This window comes from Cladophialophora bantiana, assembly GCF_000835475.1.
Source record: "Cladophialophora bantiana CBS 173.52 unplaced genomic scaffold supercont1.3, whole genome shotgun sequence".
In the NCBI taxonomy this organism is placed as follows: Eukaryota; Fungi; Ascomycota; class Eurotiomycetes; order Chaetothyriales; family Herpotrichiellaceae; genus Cladophialophora; species Cladophialophora bantiana.
The window spans coordinates 1553787-1569136 of NW_015971577.1; the positions used below are offsets into that span (position 1 = coordinate 1553787).

At 52.8% G+C, this 15350-nt stretch overlaps 5 protein-coding genes across 5 annotated transcripts; 2 read left to right on the forward strand and 3 right to left on the reverse strand.

The window, feature by feature from the left end:
- Nucleotides 1-2023: 2023 nt before the first annotated feature.
- Nucleotides 2024-3741, reverse strand: Z519_02465 (uncharacterized protein; the record flags this gene model as incomplete). Its single annotated transcript, XM_016760221.1, has 2 exons — nt 2024-2554; nt 2605-3741. 2 exons carry the CDS (start codon nt 3739-3741, stop codon nt 2024-2026), a joined length of 1668 nt encoding a protein of 555 aa, XP_016623742.1.
- Nucleotides 3742-5059: 1318 nt separating this feature from the next.
- On the forward strand, nt 5060-6403 carry Z519_02466 (uncharacterized protein; the record flags this gene model as incomplete). The annotated part of the gene is made up of 1 exon (XM_016760222.1): nt 5060-6403. One exon carries the CDS (start codon nt 5060-5062, stop codon nt 6401-6403), a length of 1344 nt encoding a protein of 447 aa, XP_016623743.1.
- A 641-nt stretch (nt 6404-7044) lies between these two features.
- Z519_02467 (serine/threonine-protein kinase bur1) lies at nt 7045-8979 on the reverse strand (the record flags this gene model as incomplete). The annotated part of the gene is made up of 1 exon (XM_016760223.1): nt 7045-8979. One exon carries the CDS (start codon nt 8977-8979, stop codon nt 7045-7047), a length of 1935 nt encoding a protein of 644 aa, XP_016623744.1.
- Nucleotides 8980-10563: 1584 nt separating this feature from the next.
- Nucleotides 10564-13257, reverse strand: Z519_02468 (uncharacterized protein; the record flags this gene model as incomplete). The annotated part of the gene is made up of 2 exons (XM_016760224.1): nt 10564-13068; nt 13123-13257. The coding sequence occupies 2 exons, from the start codon at nt 13255-13257 to the stop codon at nt 10564-10566; spliced, it is 2640 nt and encodes an 879-aa protein (XP_016623745.1).
- An 895-nt stretch (nt 13258-14152) lies between these two features.
- Nucleotides 14153-15271, forward strand: Z519_02469 (uncharacterized protein; the record flags this gene model as incomplete). The annotated part of the gene is made up of 1 exon (XM_016760225.1): nt 14153-15271. The coding sequence occupies one exon, from the start codon at nt 14153-14155 to the stop codon at nt 15269-15271; it is 1119 nt and encodes a 372-aa protein (XP_016623746.1).
- Nucleotides 15272-15350: the final 79 nt, after the last annotated feature.

The window sequence follows — 15350 nt, forward strand, 5'->3', positions numbered from 1 at the left end:
TTGTTGTTGTTGTTGTTGTTGTTGTTGTTGTTATTCGTCCTTAAACCCCTGCCGAGAAGACTTGTGGCGTAAGCCTTCTCTCTACTCACTATGATGACGCCGAATCCTTAACCTTTCGGGGCTATCTTTAAGTCGCGATGCTTTCAATTTGGTTTCTGTCTGGACAACGACCTCCGGATCGAAATCTTGGTACGCTTGTCTTGTCTCTCTTGACTTGGGTGGGGGCGCTTCCCGCTTCGTGAAATGGGATGGACAAGTTTGTCGATAGTAGAGAATATGCAAAGCGAAGCTGCTCGAGTTAAGTCCTTTTCCATGTCTGACGCACCGCACACATCTCCACACACACATATATATATATATGCACAACTGGGAAGGTTCATTGCCCCCTTCCCTGTCTTGTAACATACTCTCGGACATTAACTCGGAAAACCGTCTCGCGATTTTCTACTCTTTTCGTCAAGGTGCAGATCGCCTCATACGACAACACTTGTTACCTACATGCATCAGAGCGATCCGGACTCGACGGATTTAAGCTTATGTACGTAGGGGAGAATGGGCCTTTATAAGTGGGCGGCATTGGCCCGCAAGCCAAGCCAGGAAATTCGGACGAGCCGATATTGCTTCTTCTCGCCTAGTGCGCCTGAACATGGTTTCTAAGGGCCCTGGGGTACGTACGAGGGATGGTGTTGTCATTTGGCCGATTCGGAACCAAAGGAGCCCGGGTTGCGAACGTATTAAGAACACATATTGAAGTAGGAGCATTGAGAACCGTCTGTCTACCTGTCCGTGCAGGAATAACGCAATGATGTTCGCGCCTGGACATTTCGTATTCTGGGGAACTTAGGCTAATTTCAACACCTCAACACGATTGCTGCAACTGTTATCGTAGCTTGCCTGAACTAGACCCACCGTCAAAGCATCGTAATTGAACAGCAGGTACGCTCAGCATCCAAAAATAGTAGAGGATATATTTACGATGTTGCTCGAGAAACTTGATGGCGGAAGAGCAACAGGGGATCATCTTTCATATTTATTTACCTACCAGTTCAATCGTCACGACCTTGGGCCCATGGCGGAGCAAAATATCATGGAAGCTTGTGAATTTCCCGCCGTCGTGAGGCTGAGGGCTGAACAACCGCCCATACACGAGTCAAGCAGCGCTTCTCGTTGGCTTCACATAACTGGTTCCGGGCTGTACAAATACGAAGTCGGGTTGATGGTTGGGGTAGCAGAGAGTGAGGCCGCTAGTATTCGTGATCTTGTGTATATTTGGTGAGGGAGGGCATGATGTTGACCACTTATCCATTCCGAAGCTGTCACGAGGAGAGCGGCCAAGTCCCAAGGACGGGGAGGAAATACAAACCGGCTCGCTTACAAACAAGAAGGAATGATTGAAGTTGGAAAAGCGGAAGTCTCCTGAGAAATCGGATCCCCGCTGCTCGGTGCCAAGTATGCCAAGGGCTTGGGATATCTTGGCACTAGGCTTGCCTCTGAAGCTTCTAATTGCTTGTTGCCGAATCTTGTTTTCCGCTAGTGCAATAACAGCACGATGGCATGACATCCTTCATGACTTTGTACGGGCGTCCTGAGAACCTAATCTACTGGAATTTTGTGAAGTATCCTTCAAGAGTGGCTGCTGCACTGTTGGAATCACCTGGGCCCTAGGAAAGCGCCTTCGTTGATCCTGAACGAGGTCCAAAGTTGAGAATGAAGTCTGAAATGTGATGCGTGGGTGTAAACTTGATCGAGGAAATTCCTCGAGTGTCTCTCATGATGATGTAAACCCGCCTAAATTTCTGCATGCCATCCCTTTCTGTGGTATATCCTCCGCTGGCAAAATGCGACCTTGAAAGATTCATTGAACGATAGGACAAAATAAAATAGACAAAGCGCCGCCCAATGCAATTTTCCCGGTAGCTCCTCGCTAGACGGTGGTTCCTTCTCCATGATGCCATAAAATACAGTACACATGAGTGTGGACATTAGCTAATTGCAACGACTCGCTTCTCCAGTCAGCACAGCTTTACGCGCTGAAGTTAATCGCTCTCTTGCTCGACGCAGCGCCGCATGATGGCGCGGCGCTGGCCGTGACTGGAAGGCCAACAAGGTTCTTGAAACTGTCCGAGACAGTTGCTCCGTTGGAGTTCGTGGTCACATCGTATTTGGTGAAGTTTGCACCGGCAGCGGGCACGCTAAAAGTGGCGGAATAGAAGGTGTAGTACTGGCCAGCACACACGTTTGTCATGGGCGTGGGAACTGTGCTGACTGTCGGCAGGTTGTTGTACGTGATTGGGTTGATGAGATCAACGGAGAGGGTGACTGGGTCGGAGGTTTCACCGGTACGCACAGCTGCGAAGACAGTCAATTGCTGGTTGCCGGAGCCGTCCGTCGCAGCGAGAGAAGAGTAGGAGGTTTGTGCGAAGATCTTGTCCGAGATCGGGTAACCTTGGCCGTTGTTGTCGAAAGTTTGCGTTGAGCCGCTGGTTAGGGTGACCACAACGGTGAAAGACGAAATCGAGATAATGGCTGGGATTGTGCCCTCAAAGCCGTAGAACTGGGAAGCCTGTTAGTATCGACTAAGTTCAGACAGAGCGAATTACCTACCGTAAACGTGTCGTCGAAACCATTAGCATCGCCCAGAGCAAGAGCAGCAATGGTGTACGCATTATTTGATGTTCCAGTCCTGTCCTTGTAGACCACCTGAACGCTGGCGATGGAGGATGAAGGCAAGCTGTTGGTGTGAATGCGGAGCTCTCCGGTGAACTCAAGATTTTGTCCATCAGCAGCCACATTGAGCTGAAGATTTGAAGGTTTGAGGTCATAGGGAACAATGACATCGGACAATTGTACACCAGCTGGGACAGTATTGACCATCCTTGCAAGGATTCCAGAGCAGGTGCTGGCATAAGCATTGGGATCGGCCAATGCTGACACCGTCTGCCTGTTGTTCAACCCGAATATACGGCCATCAGAGTAAGCAGCGGGATTTGCACCGACAACAAGAGGATTTTTGGTGGTACCGTCGAGGTACTCAGTGACAACAGCGTTGTCGAAAGTAGCGTTGGTATGGTCCAAATCTTGAACACCTAGCGGGGTGCTGTACGGAGGTACGATGTCAGGATGCTCAGCTGAATGGACGCCGCCAATACTGTGACCGCAAGCAACCATTGCAACCATCTCTTCGGGGCTGAAGCCCATGCGGCGAAATTCGCCAATCATCTTCGGCATCGGGTCGGTAGGCTCAGGGACACCAACGGGACCAGGACCTGTAGCGTCAACTCGTCCGGCTCGCACTGGGACAGTCGGGCCTCCGCATGCTCTCACTGCCTGGTAGAGCCCGACGTTGACTAGATCAGCCATGGGTGCTCGGCTGTTGAAAAACCGAGAATAAAAGTGCATAGTATTGTTGAAAGCAATGCCGGTGTTGGCCGGATAGATGTTCGAGTCCAATTCAAACCCGATCGACGCATCAACGCCTCCAATTCCGGTTGAAGCATCATGAGGAGCCATATCGTGAAATGCTGTTCTGATGAGACCAGCAGCGATTGAGTGTCCAGGTTCTTTGACAATGGTGCAAGGTTGTAGGAGAATGGGAAACTCTCTGGCGTTGTAGCCATTGTTCAGGAACATGATATCTTCGATCTCGTCATAGGCTGAAGGCCATGTTAGGCCTGCTGAGATCCCTTTGATGAAGGAGGCAAGGCCCAATGCCAAGAGCCCAATGTTATTGGTCCTCCGCATGTCGACAAGGAAGCTGTTTTTCTGTATTCTTTGCCAGGGAAAAGTCGAAATTTGGAAACGGAGTATTTGAACAGAAATGGGAGGTGGACCAAAAAGGCGAAGATAGGCCATTGAAATATATCTAGACAGAGGACAAGGCCAGGACTCACCGTGTGTTTGATTTGGAGAACATAAGCAAGAAGGCTGAGGGATTGAGAATAGGATTCGTTGGCGGGAGAAAGGCGCTTGAAGGGAGGCTGGCGCTCGTAAAATTTAATTTGGGAAGTAATATTGTCAGAAGAGCACCTTGGCTCAAGGGCCTAGTTCCATGATTCAGGTCACTCCACATCGCTCGGACAGCAAATTCTCTGCATTGGCATATCTCATGCGGATGAATTGACAATTAGCCCGACCAGGCACTCGCGTTGCATTTCCAATTACCCGAGCGAGACATCTTCCCTCCCTCGGACTTGGGCGAATCCGTCAGAGACTCGAGCATACAGTGGAGCTGGTGCTGGCCGAAGCTGGAGGGAGGGAGACAGTGCGGAGCCCCCGATGCTGTCCATGGTCGGATTGACGAAGCCGAACAAATGTGCTCAACAAAAGAACGGAACCCTTTGCTAGACCGGGTGTATGAGTCTCAGTCGATAGCGAATGCGCTGTACCGGGCTCGGGGAGATGGAAGCATCCGCCCCGAAAAGAAACATACCAGGAGACAAGGTACCGTAATACTATATCTGACAAGCGCACCACAGGATCCGATATCTCATAGGCCTCCATCAGCATTCCGATAGCGCGGCAGGCTTGGAACTTGCGAACCGGTACCTGAAAACAGAGTCGCGAATCTTGCTCGATACCTTAGCGCAATCTGCTCACTCTCTCTCAAGTCGGAGAATCGGGCAGTGAAAGTAAGCTGACGGCTGAAAGAAGTAACGGTCACAGCGCGATGCATGACTTCTCAGCTTCAGCATGTTCAGCCGTCGGCTTTCATCGGCGAAACCCTTCTCTTTGCTGCTACGCAGCAGAGTGGCGGCTCATGGCCTGTGGTTACTCGAGGATAGGCAGTGAATTATTAAATGTGCAAGCTGGCAGTTGACGACGAAGGTGTGGAAGGAAGATGATGCCCAGAACGGTAAGGCGCAATGCCAATTCCTGCTTTCCCTTTTCCGTGCTAGTGCCATATATTTCACTAGCCGCTTTTGCTCTAGACTTACCCAACCCACGAGGTCTAAGCATTGCATTTTCACCCCATCTTCCATCCTCATTCAGAATAGTCAGAGCTACTATCAGGGCGGCGAAGTGTTTTGAGATCCAAGACCCTGTCTGGCGAGTTTAGGAGATGGGCCAAAGCAAGGAGCCTGATACCCGCCCTGCCTCAACAACAAACACACCGACGAGTGGTTCAAAGCGGCGTAAAATATCACATCCACAGCCAGGGAGCCATACTCAGGTTCATCGCCGGGTGCAAGGCAAGGGGACGACCTCGCGAGGCAAACGCCGGGGTTCTCATCCGCCACGAGAGATCCGTCAACAGAACGGCCTGACAAAATCTGGCTCCGATGCCTCCACCCTCCGGGAAACATCAAATGGGGAGTCCAAGTTCCCGCTGTCATTCGCGAAATCCATCCTTGACAAGATCTGGATCCGCAACAAGAACCAGCACCGTACCCAACCGTGGTGGAAATCCCTCTCCATGTTGAGGAAAGCAGTCTCCCAGCTTGTGCTAGTAGAGCAAGAGGACCTCTTTCTCCAGGGTCTAATTGGCGAGGGCCGCATGGACGCCAAGGTCGTGAGGGAGAGATTCGAGCGCGAAACACAACTCCGAAGGGAAAAAGAGATCTGGGTCGATTGGATCCGCCAAGTATTGGTGCCGAAGGCTTACCTTGGCTTCTCCGGACTAGTGAGCGATACTCAATTTGCAAACCTGGGAGTTGTGTTGATAGGGGTCCTTGCCGATGTGGCGAGTACTGTGGGTGTCCCAACCCCAAGCCGGCAAGAGGGAGCTGAGGAGGGAGGAATGGAGATTACGCCAACAAGAAGGGTCCGAACAGAGAGGGGGACCGTCAAAGCGAGAAGTCTGATGGGGACGAGTATCAGGGTCACAGGTCTGCAAAGCGGTGAGGTCGTGGAGAGAACGTACGACAGTGACGATTTGGGAGAAGTCGTCGAGAGAAAGGGAAGCGATCTCAAGGAAGAGCAGGCCGGGACCTCTCCACGGCCTGACAGAAATCCGGACCGAAATCCAGCTCCAACCGCGAAGGGAGACCAAGCAGTAGCGGCCGATGCGGCGACTGATGGCGTTGTGGGAAAGAACAAAGCTGCCAGCGTCAGAGTCATCGAGGAACGAAGACGAGAGAACCCAGCCTCAAGGACCGAGAGATCTACAACAAACTCGCCCTCGTCATTCCTTGCGACTCTCCAAAGAGATCCCACCGCCACATCCCAAGACTCCGACGGCGCTCATGCACCTTCTCCGCCGCCCCGCGTGCCCGAACCCACCGAAAATCTCATCCTCAAAGATGAGCCAAGGCCCAGCACAGGCACTGCGGGGACCGCTACAGGGAAGAAGAACAGCCAGAACGACGACGAAAGCAGGCCAACACCCAGACCCAACAGCAACAAGGTAAAAAGGAAACGGAAAGGAAAGAATGCCATCGATGATTTATTCGCGGGCTTGGCTTGATGTGGAATGAGTTGATTGATTGATTGATGACCGCCGAGGCACGATCAGTGACTACGCACCAGCGTGCCACCAGCACCGAGGATCCGTCAACAGCAATGCGAATAGCACCAATGCTATTTAAGAATCGAATTTATTGAAAAAGAAAAAAAAAATTTCCTACTCTCAACGCTACAGCTGATTATATATCTCTTGCATTGAAAAAGAACCCCCTTTCTTTACCCTTCCCAAAGCAAATCTTTCAACTGGTAGGGGAACATAAAAGTCCTTGGGGGTATCATGTTTGTTCGCTTTTCGATTCCCAGCTTTGAAAGATTCGCATTAGCCCGTGGCCCTGCCCCTTCATCACCAAATTGAACGCCATCCGTTGAATGACAGACACCAACCAATGCTGTGCTCTGTGATCATGGACCCGTGCTTGTCTAGTTCCGTTCCAGTCAATCCCACCGCGCCGTTCGCTATGCAAATGCAAGAACACATCCCTCCTCGTCTTCTTCTTCGTCTTTGACCCATTCGATCCAAGACCCTCATTTCCATTGTCAATGTTGGGAATGCACGCTCTCTAGGCACCAGTAGTAATCAGCAAGGGCGCGCCTCCTCCCATTGCCTACGCTAGCACCACCATATCCTGAGTCTCGTCGTTCCTATCGACGATAAGGATCCTGTCCACCATATCCACCTCTGTCTCTATCCCGCTCTCTGTAATCCCTTCCAACTTCTCGGTCTCTATCTCTTCTATCCCGGTGCACCTCCCTGTCTCTTTCCCAGTCCCGAATTGGACTTCGACTCCTTGGCCTTCGCTCTCGGTCACGGTCTCTATCCGGTGCTTCTCTTCCACCAACTTCCTCATAGCGTACTGGCTCGCCATAATCAGGTGGCCCTTCTCGGTATGTTGGCCGATCGTCCCTGCGTCTATGCTTCGGTGGAGCCGCGTGAGGATCTGCATTCGAATATGGAGGAATATAGGTATCACGGTTGGCACCACCTGGAGGACCGCTGCCACCCCCACCCCCACCACCACCACTCGCGGACGGAGGTACTCGAGATCTTGGAGGAGGGTGACCACGACCGTCGTCACGGTAAGGTGGCACGTCTGGTGGACCGTAACGATGAGAGTCAATCTCTGCAGGCGGCAGGCGTGGTGGCGGTGCATGATCGGCAGGGGGTCGTCGTGGGTAGGAGTCATCATAAGGCGGACGATGGCCTTGATCGTACGGTGGCATATCTCGGTGAGGTGGATAAGGATTCGCACCACGGTAGTCACCCCCACCGACATATGCACCATTCTGGGGGGGTGGACCAGGTGGCCGTCGATTGTAGGGCTGACTGTTGTGGCCGTTCGCATACGGTGGTCTGCTACCAGGTATACGAGAACTAGGATGGGGACCGCCGCCACGCATACCTTCGTACGGTGGAAGCGGCCTCCCACTGATACCCCATTCTCCCTGCGGGCCAATACCTACAGAGCCGCCAGCTGGTGCAGGTGGCCGCTTGGTTCTCTGATCTCTGAATTTCTTTCGATCCAGTTCGTGCGACTCTTCAAATGAGGGCAAGTCTTCAGGCCTCGCTGGGTAAGGTGCGGAGTGGAAATAAGGATGTTTTAGGGCGTCGATAGCGTTGATCCGTTTTCGCCAATCCAGCTTCAAAAGCTCACTTAGGAGCGAGAGTGCCAGTGGCTCGAGGTCGCGGAATTGTCGATTGAGAGAGGAAGGCATTTGTTCGAACTCCAGAATAGCCTCAGCGCCAGGAAGTTGGCGCCAACCGGGCATGTTCTCTTCCGTAGGGGAGCCCAGCAGCTCGAAGATTAATCTGGCCTGGTTCAGATCACTGTCTCCAGTCAAGATGGGCTTGCGCTTGAACATTTCTCCAAAGACACAGCCAACCCCCCACATGTCGATAGCGGTGGTGTACTTGCGCAATTGGAGCAGCAGTTCTGGCGGACGATACCATCGAGTCACAACCAAAGTAGTGTATTCTCTTGTGGCTTCACCACCTCCTTGACCAGGTTTGGGAGGCTCATCGTCGTAGGGACGCGCCAGGCCGAAATCCGCAATTTGGAGAATCCCTCGGTTGTTGATGAGCAAGTTGGCAGTCTTCATATCTCGGTGTAGGATTCTGTTCTCGTGGAGGTATGCGCAGCCTTTGAGGAGTTGCTTCATATAACACTTGATTTGTGGCGTGGTGAAATTGACGTCTGGATTTTCCAGAAGGCCCGAGAGATCGTGGTCCATATATGGCGTCACCATGAACATGCTCGTTTTCTTGCTCGCATTCTTCGGTCGTTCGACGGCCATCTCTGCCAGCTTCAGGATGTTGATGTGATCGAGTTGCTTCAGTAGCTTGATCTCCCGCAGTGCGGTGATGGGGAAGCCATCCTTCTCATTGTGCATCAAGATCTTTTTCAACGCGACAATCTGACCCGTCCGCTTCGACCTGGCTTTGGACACTTCGCCAAAGGTACCCTCGCCGAGCTTGCCCAGGTATTCATATTCGGTAATTCTTGAGCACCCGTGAAAGCGGGGCCTGCCATCTTCAAGGAATTCGAGGCTCTTTCGAGGGTGTTTTGAGTCCGAGGACATCGCGACCACGTCTTCCACGACCCGGTTCAGTCGTCTGTAGCCAGATGCTGTCGGCGCGCACTGCAGCGCAAGGTGCGGCGGCGTCACCAGGCTGAAAAAGTGATCAGATGGAGACGTCCAAGTGAAAGCCTTCGCGCTTGTTTCTCGTGGGATTGATGGGGATGGGGGATTGCTATCGACAAGGCCGAGGCCAAAGAAGGTGAAGTTGTTTCGTCATCTAGTCGCAAAGAGGAACAGGTTGTCTCGCGCAACGCACGCAGGAGCGAAGGTGCGGAGGAGTGAATCTTCTGTGAAGTGAGAATGCGCCCGAAGGGACATGCGCAGGTGAAGACAATGTCAAGGACGAGTCAGGCGAGTCAAGCGAGTCGAGGATGTCCGATCTGTGCGGCTGGGGTAATTTGATCAAAACATGATCTCACAACAGCCGGCGAGATGAGGAGGGCACTGTAGTGATTTGGCACTACAATTGTTGCAATGCCGAACATGATTATTGGGCGGCAACTGAGACCCTGCAGATTCGAGCAGGATTGGCATGATCCTCACTTCATGCCCCAGACAGACTGGGCTTGACTGCACAACCGGTTGGCTCGCGCACTGCCTTTCCGGGTTCGGAAAAATTATTATTCCGGCAAGGCTGTGTCAAAAGGGCCAGTGAAGCCATACACAAATTCATTCCCGGCGAGGCAGAGGAGAGTAGCTTTGTACAGGCAGTCTTATTGTGACGTTTAATGGATAGACCGTAAATCCGATCACCTCGACTGCGGGTCTGAACATGCAAATCCGCTGCGGAACCACAATAGTGAACAGAAAGAAGAAGTATCAAGGCGAGACTGATACGCACCTTTTGGTGGGAGGCCTTAACATGTAGCATGTCTAGTCCAAACTTGACCGTTGAGATTGAAATCACTCCTTCAATTCTTCCACTTCAAGGTCTCGACGACAAGTGAATCCGCACCTATCCGTCTTCCAGCCATGATCGAAGGTAGTTGTCTCCGCGGCAACGTGAAATTCAATCTCGACATTGAATCTGATGTCGCCAATATGGTAGAGCTCCCCCTTACGTCCTCATCGGCTATAATACTCGAGAGATGTTTACCTTTTTGAAGCACAGCAAACGAAAACGTACCCCTGTCGTCCTTGTCGCAAAATCACAGGCGCAGTCACGTCTCTCAACCTGACTGTTCCTTCACCATCATTCAGCCTGACAAATGACACCTTGAATACGGTTAAAACGACACATTGCGACGAAGGGTTTGAGTTTTCACTAGCCTTTTGTCGGAAATGTGGGAAGTCCTGTTTACGCGGTGCCACAATGGGCGGGCGTGCAAGATATTCTGGTGATCCAGGTGGGCACGCTCGACGATGCCAACATGTTGCAGAGGGCGCCCGCGGTTGAGATGAACGTCAAGCATAGACTGGGGTGGGTGAAGGAGGTTGAAGGGGCCGAACAGAAAGAAAAAATATGTTTGATATTGTTTGTTTTGGAGTCTCAGGCAGGCGATTCATGCCCACTTCGCCCACCTTCGAGCTGTGTTAGATCCCATGGGTACTAGGTCAGATTGCCCATGCTTCGCTGCTTCCGAACTAGTCTTCCGTCAAGTCACCATATTCCCACATGCCCCTCCGGTCCTTCTTCGCTTCCTCCTGGAGCTCTCGAAACTTCGCCAAGGTGTCGGCGGATTGTCTTTCCCACGCCTTCAACTTGACGGGGACCATGGCTAATCCTTCCCGAACGACTTCCGCATTGATGCTCTCATCGATCTTATTGGACGACTTTGGGTCAAGCAGAGAAATATGCAATGTTCCTTCAGGAGAAATGTAATCCACATTCGCCACCAGCTCGCGGCCATCCGTCTGCTCCGCAACGAAATCCACGGTGTCTCGAAGGTACTGCTCGGAGGTGGGGAATTGCAGGAAGGACAGGACGGCATCCGTTGCTTGCGGCTTGAGCTTCTGGGTAGAGAATTGTGGTTGAGTCAAAGGTCGTAATCGAGTCCAAGGAATGGTCTCCGAGTTGCCGTAGTCAAGGTAGATCAAATCCACCTTTTTCCCGTCACGGTCGACTCTCCTTACTCTCGCTCGATACCACTGATCATCAAGTGTGAACTTGGCAGCAACGATATCTCCGACCTTGGGCGCTCCAGGCAATGGTTGATCGTTGGCCTTGTTCAGATGGAAAGATTTGAAGGCATTCATGAGCTCTGTCAAGGCAGCAGTTCCGGCCCCGATTTGCTGAACCTTGAGTTTTCCGGTCTCATCGACATGCGTCACCATCACATCTCGGTAGTCCTTTCTTCTCGAAGCCGCCTGAGCTCCCTCCCCATTTGTGGGCGCAGCATCGGCAGCAGGTCCAGCCTCGTCTTCATCTGCGTCCTTGCTTGGATCCCAATCATGCCACATGCCCTTTCGAGCTTCTTTCGCCTTCTTCTCGGCCGCAAACAGCTCATTTGCATGACCGCTCTTTTCGGCCGAATACGCATGAACTTCTGCAAGGCCTTCCTCTAACAGAGCCCGTGCGAAGTTTTCGCGGCCGACGTACATGGTGCCAATAAATCCGCCAACCTTGTCTGTATCCTCAACGTCGATTTCCACGTCACGCTGCATACATCTTCTGTTGGCAAAGTCATAAGCTTCCTGTCCGAAAGGTTCGGCGGTGTCTCCAGGCTGACGGGCTGGCTTCGGCGTTCGAATTCCAGAAAGGACAAAGGTCAATTTTGCATTCTCGCGAGGGACGAGAACCACAAATCTCGAACCGGCTCTCACAAAGTCCACAATAGCAGGAACTTTTTTCTGTCTTTGCAGTACCGAGGCTTCCATCTTCGCTTTCTGCAGGCTTTCCGAGTAATCCTGATACTGTTTTGCCGCAGGAGGTTTGTCCGACCACATGCCTTTGGCTTCTTTTTGAGCCAATTCCTCAGCGAGCAGCAAGGCGTCGTAGTCGGGGGAACGGTCGTCGTCGTCTCGTCGGTGTCGGATGACAGAAGCGTAACCGGCCTCCACCAAGGTCAAGGCGATGTTCTTTCCGCCCACCGTCACGGTGGCCACCTCCCGTTCTTCGAAGCCCTCTGAAGCCGGCTTTTTGCCATCAATGCTCACCTTAACGTGCTTTCCGATTAGTCGTTTCCTGAGAAACTCCTTTGCGTCGGCACCGAAGGGAGCTTGTTTCGGGTCTGAAGGTTTGGGTTGACGGATACTGGAAAGGGTTACTTTTCGTTCCTCGCCGGATCGGGTTCGAAGAAAGATCGTCTCCGCATTCAAGACTCTGACGACTGTAAAATCCGCCTCCTGCACTCCGGCGGCTTTGGAGGCCGCCACCCCGGTGAAGACGCCCTTTCTGGCATTCTTGGCCGCGTTCTCGGCGTTTCTAAACTGGGCCATTTGATTTCCCAGCAAGGTGACATGTTGGTCATTGGAGCGGGCTAGGCCGGCCTCGAGCAGGAACATGGCGATGTTCCCTTTGGGGTGTAGGACATTTGCGATGAGCTGATTTTGCGGTGTCACCCCAAGAAGCTCGACGGAGCATTTCCGTTGATGTAACCTCTCGTCCACAAAAGCATGCGCCTCGGTGCCGTAAGGCTCCGCCGGGACGTCTTTCCCTTCTGGAGTAGTTCTTTTGGTCGCCGGAGCTCGTATACCGGCCAGGACAAGCATGGTTTGAATGTGCTTGGTGGGAGTGAGCATGAGACGAGCAATCAAGCGGTCTCCTGTCAGAACCCTCTCAATGATAGCTTCAATTTTCTTGCCCTTGCACTGTTCGACCAGGGCATTTGGGTCGGAGACTTCGGACGAGTTCTCGATCTGACCGCCCTTGGCCCACAGGCCCTTGCCTTGAGATTTTGCATCACTCTCCAACGATCTCAGCTTGTCCAGGTATGCCAAAGCATCTTCGTCTTCCTCCTTTTTCCCGGCATCCTCACGCACCTTCGCCCAGCCTTCCTGGACGAGGAGATCGGGCAGTTCGGCGCCATTGGGGACTCGGACTCGGCCGTATTCGCGTTTCGTGGTGGGAATAGCATAGAGGACCTGGAATTGAATGACCTTGCCGAGGACTAGCTCGCGGACAAACTCGCGGGATTGGAAGGCAAACGGCTGCGCAGGTTAGCTGGCGGCAATTGTGGGTCCCATGAGGCATGTACCACCGACCTCGTCACCCTCTCTTTTCAACCTTGGGGCACTGATGTAGGCCAGGGACAGGGTTCGTTCGGCGCCCTTTGTATTTGTGATGATCAGGGTGTCGCCCGACAGGATGCTCTTGACCCGAGCTTGGAGGAGAGCCATTGCGAGAGAGCCGAGTGCTGTTTAGAGGCGACGGTGTCAATAGAGCGAGACGACAATGAAACACAAGCCAGGGACGCTATGCGACAACAAGATCGGCGGACGTGAACAAAAATGACAAGTTGCTGGCTGCTGAACTGGCGGTGGAGGGCCGAAGGTGGATTTTCAACGGGGTGTCTGGTGAGGACAGCGCTTTGTGGACAGTTTTGCATTTATTTACCACCTCGTGTCCTTGCCCTGTAATTTGTGGGGTAAAATAATCGGGATCTCGTGCCTCTGAGATTGCCCGTAGTTAGTAAGGTGGCCATGCCTGTATGGGTCTAGCCCGTGCTAGCAGTGCCTATTATAGGCATCGACGTCACCGCTATTGAGCCTGGGGAAGAATAGCGGGAGGGCCAGGAGGGCCTAGTGGAAGGCAAGGAGGGCACCCAGCGCCCCGAGAGAATTGAAAATGGCGACAACATTCTAACCCGTCGTGCGGATCAATCAAGACCAACTTGTACACGGAGATGGCCGTGTAGACTCCCAAGAGCCGCACGGCAGACAGCAGACACACAACATGGCCATCCGGCGCTCCTTCCCGTTTGAGGTGCTTATCTCGTTCGTTGCGGGGTATTTCGTCTTGCTGATGGATGCATGGACGAGGGAGGACGCAGGGCATTGCCCGTGTCGCGCCTCTTATATAGCTGCCCGAAAGGAACTCTGGTGCATTTTCAATCGATCTTCTCTTGCTCTGTAACTCGGTCCTCTTCTGTGTCCGTTACTTGCAAATTCCATTGCTCCGTTTTTCATATCCGAGGCTGTGCTGTAGGAACCCTGTTTCGCGATTACACGTCTTGGTGAGCCCCTTTCCGCGCCAGCCTCGTGTCTATCTACCCACCAGCACGACAGGATCAACATGAACAATACCGACCCGAACCACCGCAAGGCCATCGTCGGCAACCCAAATGCAAGCTTCTGGCTCTATGACTCCAAAACGGGCTTCAATCTCACGCACCCAGCGACACCCTCCTCGCCCACGCCCTCGCCTAACTACACAGTCAAAACAACCACCCTCCCTATAACGATCCACCCCCCCATATGTGCCCTTGTGATAATCGACATGCAGAATTTCTTCCTGTCCCCGAATCTCGGCCGCCCAAAAGATTCCAAGGGCCTCGTCGCTCAGCAGCAGCTCCTCAAGTATGCCATCCCCGCGGCTCGAAAAGCAGGGATCCGCATCATCTGGTTGAACTGGGGCTTAACAGACCAAGAGGTCGCCGAGATGCCGCCGGGCACTCTGCGGGCGTTCGGGTTCGAAACCGTTCTCGCCTCCGAGTTCGCATGCTACGACAAAGTCCAGAGGAAGCAAGCGGCGGTGGACTCGCACGGGGTGAATGAGGGGTGTCACCAATTTCCAGACCCTCACATTGAGACGTCGGGCAAGAACCCCAGAATCTACAAAGGACTGGGGACTGAAGTGGGCCCCGTGGTGCTCGACGACGGGAGCACGATCCAAGGCGGTCGACTATTGATGCGCGGCACATGGAATGCTGACTTGACTCCGGAACTAAAACAGACCTACGAGGCCGACGGCAAGAAGGCGAATCCGCCAGACGTCTGGATCCATAAGAACCGCATGTCTGGTCTGTGGGGCCAAAGCACATTATGTACTGAATTCCTCGAGAAAGAGGGAATCAAGACCTTGTTCTTTACCGGGGTCAACACCGATCAGTGTGTCGGTGGGAGTCTTCAGGATGTGAGTTCTTTTTCCATCATCGATCTGCCCCCCCCCCCTCCTCTTGCATCTACATATTTTATCACAGGGGTCTTGAATCACTACCAGGTTCTATCATGGCTGATTCTCGATGTTGTTCGGGACCAGGCTTACTCGAAAGGTTACGACGTGATTTTGCTCGCCGACGGCGCAGGCACGACGAGCCCGGCCAGCAGCCAGGAGAGCATTGAATTCAACTGTGCGAAGACGTGGGGTTTCTGTACCTCCTGCAAGGACTTTGCCGAGGGTTTGGGCCTTTAGCAGAACTGAACTCCGTAGGAGCAGGCGACAGCAAAGTCAAAAACTCTGAAGCTCGCAATGTTAGATTGACTATCGGCTG